General features: G+C 45.9%; 1 protein-coding gene across 1 annotated transcript in view; it reads left to right on the plus strand.

The window, feature by feature from the left end:
- Positions 1-3,462: 3,462 nt before the first annotated feature.
- The window catches only part of LOC134012320 (uncharacterized), an 8,317-nt gene continuing 327 nt past the window's right edge, over positions 3,463-11,452 (plus strand). The window contains exons 1-4 of the mRNA XM_062452113.1: positions 3,463-6,232; positions 7,237-7,259; positions 7,906-7,955; positions 8,087-8,162. Coding sequence (XP_062308097.1) covers positions 3,463-6,232; positions 7,237-7,259; positions 7,906-7,955; positions 8,087-8,162 — 2,919 coding nt within the window. The remainder of the gene's footprint in view (positions 6,233-7,236; positions 7,260-7,905; positions 7,956-8,086; positions 8,163-11,452) is intronic.

Genomic DNA, 11,452 nt, shown 5'->3' on the forward strand with positions numbered 1-11,452 from the left:
CGTCCAAACCCAGATGCTGCAGAAGTCCACAGACATCTCCCCTAGGTCTTTCTTGAAACGGATTCCGTTCCGTACCTTTCCTGGTCCCGCAATCAGCCTTGCAATTTCCATCATTGCTGCTGCATCTCTTCGCTGACATCTTAAAAGCCGCTGTCATTGTAAGCAGCTGTTATTTTCTTGCGCGTTTCTTTCTCCCTCTTTGTCTGCCTCTCCCTCCTGCTCTTGTTTGCTTTCTCTCTCATTCCTTGACTCCTTCAATTCTCTCTCCACCCCTGTTCTGAGCCAGCTGTCTCCTTTTTCTTTTGCTGTCATTCTTCTTCTTGGGATTCAATCCCCTTCTTAATGGTGGTATTCTCTTACTGTCAGCCCCCTTACTGTCAGTCACAAAATGGCGAGCTAATTAAATGTGCACACGCACACGATCGCATACAGACAAACTTGTCAAGGGTCATGTAGCATGGAAGTACCAAACACCTGACATTTCTCTCAGGGATGTGCTGATTAGCAATTTCACTTTCTCTGTCAGGACCAAAGGTCAGTCACAGTCAATCTGCACCTTGTTAGGCGACACCAACTGTGTACGGCCATTTTTATTTCAGAGGTGCACCATTTGGGCCCTATCTACAGTGTTTCACATAGGTTTGGGTTTTTTGTAGCTTCTCTGCGGCAAATCGGTGATGGTGGGTCGCTGACTTCCTTTCAAATGTAGTATTTGAATTAAAACACTGTCCTCTTGATGCAACAAATAGCTAAATGCATTTAGGATGCTCCTACAGTTTGAACACTTTAGTGCCCCTTTTACACTATACAGTTTGGAACCCATGGAACCTACGTGTTCCTTGGGTTCCCCATTCCACATGTTTGTTAGGCTTCTTATTCGTCAGGTCTTTTGGGCTCGGCACCAGTGTGAAAGTAAATCCTGTGGCAAAGGCCTTCTATCGATTAGAATGACTTCAACTGAGGTTCACTCATAAATCTATCCATGTGGCCATTTCCTTGTACGTGGTCCCCAAATGGAGAGAAAAGGAGAAACATAGAGTGAATGGAACGTTTGTGAACTTGCAAGGTCAAGGATTGTGTCGACACAGACCAAAAGAAGATATAGAAATACAGTCGATCCATTCAGGGAGAAGGGAGTGAGAGATGGGAGTCAAGAAGAACATAAAGGAAAAATAGAGAAGCTTCTTAATGGACCACTAATTGCTGGTCTTAGCTGGTGTAATAAGTGCCTTGTGGGTGCACAGAGGCCGTCTTGGCGAGAGAGAAGGAGTCGTGGTTGTAAACCTCTCCAGCCGAGCCATGGTTACAAAAAGCAGCACCTGCATGAAGCCCCCAGTCCCCCCTAATCATCTGGGCTGGATCCGGAGTTCTGCAGCTCTGCTATCAGCCAGCTGCAGTTTCTATGTGATGCCCTGTCACCAGCAACCATTTGTCAACTATCTGACCCAGAGTTATCTTAGCATAAACAGATGCTAAATACTGTGGTAACCTTGTCAGATAGTATAATAGCTCCCTGATGAAGCAATCCATGACAGCCATGCAATGGAATCACATGATAGCGTTGCATGGAATAAAGGCAATCCGTAAAAAAGTAATTCCCCCTTATTTTCGTTCATGCATGCTATATGCTTTGTCGTCATTGTTGTTTGTCTTTTAATGGTAGTTCAGTCACCACGTGGTTTCCATAGCTACCATGCGAGTGCCATCAGTCGGCAGATATCTGGGTAAAAACCGAACAGGTAAAGAAACCGAAAATATCTTGTACCTGTTTCTTTATAAAGCATCTGTCAGTGTGTTAATCAGCTGTCACTGCTGTGGTGGTGTCAAGGTGGGTGAAGTGTTGAACAGCGCAGTGACAGGTCACGCTTGTTTATCTCAGTGAGTCAGGTCTACAACTAGTGTTTCGCCGAACGATTGGACGAATCTTTCGCTGTCAGAGCCAGCAGCAGAGTTGGTGAGGGGGCTTGTGTTTTAGTCATAGAGAGGGGTTAGATGTGGGGGGCTGATTAACTTAATGATGGCGTTTGTTTGTGTATAGTATAGTAGCCGTGAGCACCTTCTGTGGGTGCAAGTGGTTTAGCTGTGGTTGGAGTTTAGCTACCAGAAGTGCTGTTTCCAACTTCCAAGCTGAACAGATCCCTTGAGGTGAAGATTAAATGTTGATGCAATACAGCGTATTCCTTATCCCTACCTCCCCCTTCATTCCTTCATCCCAAACTCTCCCCTATTAGCTCTTGTGATGAGATTCCTCCTGCAACAGAAACATATGGCCCTGAGAGGTGTTTGGCTGGTTTCTTCGTTTAGTTATCGGTTCATAATTCTAACAATATTGTTTAAATGAGTGTAGGTGCATGTGTGTGTTGTGTATATTTAAGTGCATGTGTTTGTGTGTATTAATGCCAAATCTTGGTCTTACAAGTACATTCCCATTGTTACCTGACCTGTTGATCTGTGCATACATTAAATACACACAACATCATTATATTTATGTGGGGGAAGATGTTTTATTTTTAATTCTGCTCATTGAGTACACCGGAGATTATACAACAGTTGGTGTGAAGTTGTGTCGATAAAAATAAGGTTGAGCTCATCTGTTCTTGAGGAGGCTTCATTTTATTAGACAAAAAGAGCCTTATTACGTTACGTCAAATTATCATTGCTTGAATCTTATTTCCTTGAGTTAAGCATAAATACTTAACTAAAAATCTATAATATTATCATGTAGTCATATTTCTAGGTCAAATATATTAATATTGGACTGTCCCCATCATGCAATGTACAGCATAATGGCCCTTTTACCTTTTTCCCAAATGACCCTAAGAAATCCAATTACTCCCATGAATGTATTCCATTTTGAATGTATGCGTTAGATGTGCTGTTCTGCACAGCTGACATTGTCAGTCTGACAGAAACTCCTCTTTCATACAAATACTGTAGATAAACGTAAATACTGCCTAATGGTTAGGAAAAGGAAATTAGTAAGGAGAGATTTACTGGCTCAAGAATTAGTGCTTAGTAGGTTATATAGTTCCCAAGAGCTGGGTACTTGAGCTCAGTTGCTCCACATAAAATATCCACTTTTCTTAATAGGAAAATGTGAGCTCCATCAATTACCAAAACATCTGCTAAACCAAGAAATTATTAGAAAATATTCCATCATATTTGGAATTATGGTGTCTTCCACAAAGGGCTTCAATGGGAAGGGAGAAGGAAATGTGCACAAAATTGTGCTTTCCTAATGAGTTGAGTTAACTGTGTAATACAAAATATGTTTTATTTCTATCTTTTTTCTTGTCTCTTTCAAATGTATTTCTAAATGCCTCTGGACTAGATATGTCTGATAGGTACAGGTATCATAACGCCCAGGATCTGGTTTCCTTCCAAGATGCTCACCGTCTATTAAATGTGATCCTAACAACCAAAACAAGGGACACCTAAAGGCTACCCCATTTGGTTCAGAAGATGTTCTCCAAGAATCGCTTCAATGGACAACATGGATCAGGCATGTCCCCTAAAGGAGGCACCAAGGCTAAAGTCCATGCACCCAAAAAAAGGTCCCCTAACCCCAGAGTGGCACTAGTCATCCGGGGAAAGATCCATCGGTTCCTCCAAGGTTCTGGAGACCAAAGCGCCCCTGATCCCCATCTGTACTATGCAGGGATTGAGGAGGAGGAGGGGGAGGGCAAGGAGGAGGAAAAGGAAAGTCGGGATGTTTATTCCCAAGGTGGCGCTAGAGCAGAGGCTTGCTCCTCAAGAGTACCCAACGGGAAGGGTCACGGAGGAGCTAGCGGGGCAGCTTGTTGCGTTGGGGAGGTGGAACTGAACAGAGAGGGGTGCGTTCGGATTCCATGCACCTTGCGGCACAGTAGTAGTAGTAGCAGGTCCCCAGGGAGTCAAAGGCAAACCGGTCGAGATATGACCCGGACAACTCCCAACCCGAAACGAGTGCTCCCACATGTCAGCCAACTTGGTCCGGACAGGAACGGCGCTCCGTTTGCTTCGACAGTTGGAAAATGTACCGATTTCTCTCAGATCCGGGTTAGACCAAAGAGACCTCATTCCATGGGCGACTGTATGGATTACAATTTCAACAGAGGCCTGCACGAGACACTGATCGAAGTCGACGAAGAAGACCTCGAGGGCGACGAGGAAGAAGAGACGAGTGCCGTCATCGAGCACATCCTGAAGGAGCTGAGGGGGATCAATAAAATCCAGGAGGAGATTTCCGACCTGAGGGACTACCTGTCGTCTGTGCGGGGTTCAGTGGAGGAAGTGTCGTCATGTGTGGACGCCGTTCTGATGGAAATCGAGGGCATCCGCTCTGGCGGCAAACCCGGCGGGGGCGTGCACGCGGGGACTTGGTCCGGGGCGACCGGGAGCACAGAGAGATCTCAGTACTCTCCTCGTCAAAGACCTGCAAGTGCCTACGGCAGTTTGGACAGGCCGACGGCGCCCTCAGACGCAAACATTGGCCTTCCGCCAATGTACAACGAACGGCACAGCATCCACGGAGAGTTCCTCTTGCCTATAGCTGAATCGTCCCCCAACTCTCCCAGTGCAGAGTTGGTAGAACTCGACGCTCAGGAACAGGAGGAAGAAGAAGACATTTCAGAACACAGCTCAGACATACCGGTTGGAATGTTGCCCAGGAAGCTCAGCTTTGGCTACCTGGAGCGTCTCGACGGACAGGACTGCCACAGCACAAGCTCCCTCTCCTCAGGCCACAGCTCCAAGTCTGAGTCTGACCCTGAAAGGACCTCGTCCAGCCATGGCACCAGGCACAGTAGGGGGGGTGGCTGTGCACAGGGCTGGGAAGGTGCTCCCCAGCGTGGGGCAGATGGAGGGTCTGGGTGGCACCGAGAGGATGCCTACTCCAGACAAGGCAGTCTCGAAGAACAGGAGGGAGAAGGTACGCCAAGCCGCGAGGGGACCGAAACCTGGGATCGCTACAGAGGTGGTGGTGGGTATGGTGCTTCGGGCCAGTCTTCTACCGGAAGCTCCGAGCACGTCTCTGTCCACTCAGGACGACACTACAACTCCCCTGCCAGCACTTCCAGTCGAGAGGAGTGGCAGTCAAGGAGGCGGAGGCCCAAAACACACCCTGGGACTCAAGTTCAGATGGAGTCCCACCTAGAGGGTCTGGGGTACAGCTGTGCTCCTGATTGCCCTGACCCCCAAAGACCAGGCCAGCCCTCGGAGGAGGGCCACGTTGATGGAGGTCAAGGGTATGAATATGCTCCACCTGCTGATCTGACCTACGCACCTGACCACCAAGTAGATGTTTACCAGGAGGCGTATGCCGCATATGAGGATTCAGAGGGAATGTGGACTGAGCCATCCTCATACATCTCCGAACCCATAACAGATGCCCCCGTCATCGAAGCGGAAGACGTTCCAGGCCCAGACAACCATTACCCTTGCCCTGACAATGCAGAGGCTCCAAATGTAGGCTTTCACGTGAAACGGATAGGTCGGGCCGTGCTCGATTTCAGCTCCGCCCTGCGGGGGGCCCTGCGCAAGCTGGACGCGGCTTCCCCTGGGGACGAGAGCGAGGCTATCCTGCACGTGGTCGAGCCAGCGACCCTCCCCGGTGCTGAGCCCCAGCGGGACCAAGCCTGTGAAGAGACGCCTCAGGGGAATGTTGTGCATGTCGTCGGCGGACTCGACACAGCGAAGGAATCGAACCAAAGCAAAGCTCCATCCCCCTCTTCCTCGGAACAGTGCCGTGTCCAGCCCCCGCCGGAGGAAATCATTGACGACGACCTCCCAAAGGAGGCTGTGGTCACTTATGAACCCCAACCCTCTCCAGAGGAACCCCTTCCCTGTCTAGACCCAGCTCCAAGCACTACAGCCCTGTCTCCCCCAAGTGACAAAGGCCCCGCCGACACCCCTATGGACCCCCCTGTCACCACTCCTCTATCGCAATGCACCACTGCAGAGTCTCTCGTGTTTTCCTGTTCGGCGGAAGATCCTGCCCCACAGGAGGAGCGTGGAGAAACGTCGGCACTGCCGCCGCATCAAGAAGAGAAGCAGCAGCCCGGCGTAGAGTTGCCGACGGGCCCCGGGGGCGAGCCTGAGGAACCGGAGAACCCTTCTGAGATGAGCGAGAGGGACGCTCGCCGACTCAGGTGCCTGAGGAGCTTCCAGCAAATTCTGCGGGAGAAGAGAGAGACGAGGCGTCACCTTGCCAGTATAACCATGTCCACCTTCTCAGAGGACGACTACAACCCAGGTAGCCTGAGTCTGTCTGAAACCATTAGCATGCGAAGCTAACAATGCATGTACTTTTGGAGATGGATTTGTGCACACATCAGCAATTGTTTACTTCACACCCACTCATTTTGTTCTTTTAACTTTTGCACGCTCAGTGAGAAAGTCCGAAGGACTTTCTCACTGAGATTTTCTCACTGAGATTTTCATTTTTGCTTATGCGTCTTTTCCTCAGGCCAACGTATTAATCTCCTTTGACATCAAATTGTACCTTCCTTTTTTATGTTTTTATGGTTTTCGGTGTTGGCCATTTGGTTGTTTTCCATCATCCGTATTTATTTATTTTTGTTCAGTTTCTTGACCATTTATTGTTATAGGTTTTTACATTATCCGATTTTACAGAGAGATACTAAAACCTCATATTTTCCCTCCACCTTTTTGTGATCAAAGCCTCAGTATTTTTGTTGATTCTCTTTCATCTTTGGAGTAGAATGAATTTCCCTTAAATATCCCTCTGCAAGGATGCGTTCATTAGTGGAGGGATGATGCAGCATCATCCAACATTTTCATCCAACATCTCAATATTGACACCGCACACACATTACTGAGTAGGACTATGTGTTGGGATTTCTCTTAGCTGATTTGGTGATTTGATTCTCCATTTAGAGTCATGCATCACCTGCCCCTGTGGTGCTTGACTCCATAGGGGACCTACAGCAGCCATTTGCTGAATTAGAAAACATTAATTATCTCCTCTGAAGGCAAGCCTCACTCTAAATAGGAAGAGGAAGAGAAATATTAGGAGTCGTTTTCTTGATGAATTATACATGTAAATGAAACATTTATGAACTTGTACCCTGGCAAGCTAATAAAAGAGCTGGCATGGGCTTCCTTTTTAGCATTATGCAGCCCTTCCTGCAATGTGAATATTAAAAAGGAGGCTTGCTTTCTCTTCGGCTGAGGAAAACCAGTTAATGACCGTCGCTCCGTTTTGTCTTTGGCCTGTTTGTGTCTCCTCTCTTTCAGATGGATGTCGAGACGAAGAACAGGTCACTTCTTTATGTTTGTGAACAAGCATGTGTCCTCATACCCTCTGTTGCTTAAATGACCATGACCCTTCATTCTTTTATTTGGTGATAGCGATTGTTTTCCATTGATGTGACGATTCAACTTAATGTCACTCGGAAGCCATAAAAGCATGTTTCACTTTGAATCCCGAACTAGTTTTGATAGTACCCACAATACACCATACATTGTAGATTGTATCATGCAGAGTCATTAACCTTGTATTGAACACATAAACGGGCAACTGTCAATAGAACATGGATGTCATTGATAAGAGTTATCATGTGCACATTCCTTGTCTATTCCATTATCGTCTTAAGTTGTCCGTTTATGGTGTGACGGTCAGCAGAAAATGTGTTATTATCATTATGTCGTGTGAGTGTTACGTGTGTGTGTATGAACAGCGGACAACTATAATAGCAGCTTGTTTACACTGTTTACTGCATCAAGTGATTGGAGGTCTTCCTTTTTTACAAAACACTATCTCTTTGTTTGGGATCGATATCACTAGTTGGCATGCTCATATGAAACTCAACCAACCAAATCTGATCTCTCTCTCTCACACATATTGGATGATGAATTCTATAAACCTGCCCTGCGATCCATTGTTAACTGTGATCTGTGTTACAGAGTCAAGATGGTGATGGCAGTCCAAACAAACACCCGTGGGCAAAACCAGGGTCAGTGTGTGTGTGTGTGTGTTGGGAATTGGGTGGGTGTGTGCACGTGTGCAAACATGCAAATGGCAGCATTTGTTTCTGTACTGTTGGTGCTTACCCACATTTCTGTGTGCGTACATCTGTATTCGCAGTGGGAACGCTCCTTTTGGGATCGACAGCATGCCTGACTTACGCAAGAGGAGACCTATTCCCCTGGTCAGCGAGCTGGTGAGTTCCGGTGAAGTCTTTCCCCTCCTGTCCAAACTCTCAACCTTGACCTCTAACCTCGGATTGATCGAGTTAAACATCTCTTTGAGACGCCCTTTTAAATCAAAAGGCAAATGACATGAATCTAACATTAGGTTCCACGGTTGACGTTAATCTTCTCTTAAAACAAGTAAATGTTTGTTTCTGTTATAAACTATGACATTGTTGCCGTGTGGGGAAGAGTGTTGAAACAAGAACTCCCTCTGGAAAACTTGTCCTTATTTGGCCCTTCTTTGTGCCTCTGACTTCCTTTCTTCCCCTCTCTCTCCATGGACACCTGTTCTCCGGCTGCCCCTCAGGCTATGGTAAGTTTTTCAATACTTCCATAGGAGCTACTTTCAAAAGCACCGGGAGAACAGAGATGTGGTTTTACAGAGAGTACACACACGCCCACACACACACGCCCACACATACACACTAACACAGAGATCTTACGGGTTGAAAAAGTGAAGCTTCCTTCTTCAAGACTCGCCAGTTAAACAATCCTAACATCTCCTATTCTGTTTCCCGTACTGCTTCAAGCTCGGTATAAATATAGAAAAGAAAACCAATTACGAAAGAAATTCACCAAACCTTGTCACCGGAGATCGAAGGTGTAGTTTAGTGTTCAGCTTTTTTCCTCTGTACATACAAAGCTGCTTTTGTGTGAGCGAGTTTTTGTGTGCGCCTAAAACAATTCAAAATGGTTTTAGAAACACTCCAAGCTGCATGGTTTGCATAGGGAGAAGCAGGCACTCTTGTCATGGGAGGGAATGGAAGAGGACATGGAGGAGAGGAGGTTTTGGTGGTGACGAGGCCGGGATCTGCTGTGAGGCTCAAGAGGGACAGGCTGACCCTACTCTAAGAGTGTTTTTTCTATTTTGGCTCGAATAATTCGCAACACAATCCTAGACAAAAGCGCTGTCTACCCAACAACCAACTCAGTTAGCTGTCCACTGACTAACCCTTCTGCTAAACTAACAGTGCTAAAGAAAGAGGTGCCTTTGAACGTTTGCTAATACGACAGCTGGGTGGAGAGGCGAAGTGTCACACCAAAAAAAGGCCTGAGATGGCTCCTGACGCTGGTCTGACCCAGCCAGTACCAGTCCAACCCTGAGATACAACCCCCAGTTGTTATTCCGATATTCAGATAGCTACACACACACCGACACACACACACAGATTCCTGCCTTTGTAGTTAGATGAAAATGCACTTCATACTTCAAAGAGGTATTCTTTTCAGCTGGCAGTTTTTTTTGTAGTGGCAAGTGTGTTGTTTACTTGAGTAGACTTCAGTTAAAAAATCTATGAATGTGATGAATTATGCACTGATTACAATGATAACATTCTCTCTCTCTCCTCTCTCTCTCTCTGTCTGTCTGTCTGTCTGTCTGTCTGTCTGTCTGTCTCTCTCTCTCTCTCTCTCTCTCTCTCTCTCTCTCTCTCTCTCTCTCTCTCTCTCTCTCTCTCTCTCTCTCTCTCTCTCTCTCTCTCTCTCTCTCTCTCTCTCTCTCTCTCTCTCTCTCTCTCTCTCTCTCTCTCTCTCTCTCTCTCTCTCTCTCTCTCTCTTTCTCTGTCTGTCTCTCTCTCTGTCTCTCTGTCTCTCTCGCTCTCTCTCTTCTCTCTCTCTCTCTGTCTCTCTCTCTCTCTCTCTCTCTCTCAGTCATCCTGCAGTCCAGGAAGGCAGGAATCTCTCATGCTCTGGCCGCTCGGTCCTCTCTCAAAGATGAGGAACTGGTGAGTGATGTCATATCATTACACATTGAAACGTCATTTATAATGATCATTGGGTGTGCTCAAGCCTTCGGCAAGAGCACAACCTTTGTTCTCTCACATATATATTTATTTATTATTATTTATTTTCGCCCCCCTAAAACTCAGTCAATATTTGGCCTACATACACAACGGCGGTGTCAAAAGGTTCGTCTTGGGTAGCGATTGCGTTGCTTCTATTGGAATTTACGTTACGTTGCATGGTTTGGGCTTAAGTTAAGTTTTTGTGGCGAAAAGTGAAGCTAACGGTGGCTAATTTGCTAGCCACAGTCACTGACGTTACTAACGTCACTACGTCACTAACGTCACGAAAACACGCGTGACTACCTGTAGCAGAACATTCGTTTCGCATCTGTTAACTTGGGGTATAGCTAGGCTAACTATAGCTTTACTGCAAGGCAGCTGCAGGAACGCCACAAGCAAAGAGGCCAGGGGTGATAACTATTTACTCATTTTACTTTGTGATATGACACACAATTGTGATGTGTAATGTACAATATTAGCTGATATTATTAAGGAAGTAAGCCCACATCTACTTTCGGAAACGGTTAGTCTACTATTTCACTGAAATATTAGCATCATGACATTAGCCTCTGTTGCCCGGGCAACACATACTACAGTGGTCTATGATGTATCTGTTTTCAATCGTTAAAATAAACATTCCTCACATATACATTTTCGTTGTAGGATTTATTATGACTTAGATTACAAGTAAACGATTTGTGGGTGAAATTATCATTACCTGTGGTTTCAATCCAGTGTATCACTGCAACGCTGTAGCCTACGCGAGACACACGACAAAAAACATCTAACATACACAGCTGTTTAGGAAGTCAAACGGCGACAGAACATGTTCGGCAGTCCCCTTACTTAAATCAAAAGTCTAATCTAACTACTAACCTGAACTTCATTCGCCACAGCCTAAACTTTGTCAATATGTTCATGAAAATAATTAATTTCAGCCTAAACCGTACAACGGAACATTTAATCGAATTCAACCAACGCAATCGCTACCAAGACGAACACAGCAGTAGTCTAGTACTGTACCGATAGTAGTAGAATTTACCAGGGCAGCTTCTCCACACAGGGCTATATCGCATTTTGCGTTGTTACCTTACAATGATCGCTACCAGTGAGCTTTTTATGAATGAGCGATTTTCCACTAAATAAATGTCAAGCTTATTTACGTTTTGGGGGGCATATTTTCAGTAGCAGATGGTACTGTTTGAATCGCGATTCCATCTTCTACTGCCCGGGTAACGTCGTAGAATAATCTTCAAAGGGGGTTCTTTATTAATGAATGAATGCAATGAGTAAGTTAAATGCCTGAAAATATCACGAGAAGGGAAAAACTTAAAAGGACGTTTAAGTCAGAGATTAGGTCAATTTGTACACCGGTCTGCCAAATTTATTCGTTTTGATTTCAACGATGAGGCTGCCTCTTGCAGGGGAAATGAGAAGACATCCATTTCATTCTACACTTCACTCGTATTTTCAGT

This window comes from Osmerus eperlanus, chromosome 25 (assembly GCF_963692335.1).
Source record: "Osmerus eperlanus chromosome 25, fOsmEpe2.1, whole genome shotgun sequence".
NCBI lineage: Eukaryota > Metazoa > Chordata > Actinopteri > Osmeriformes > Osmeridae > Osmerus > Osmerus eperlanus.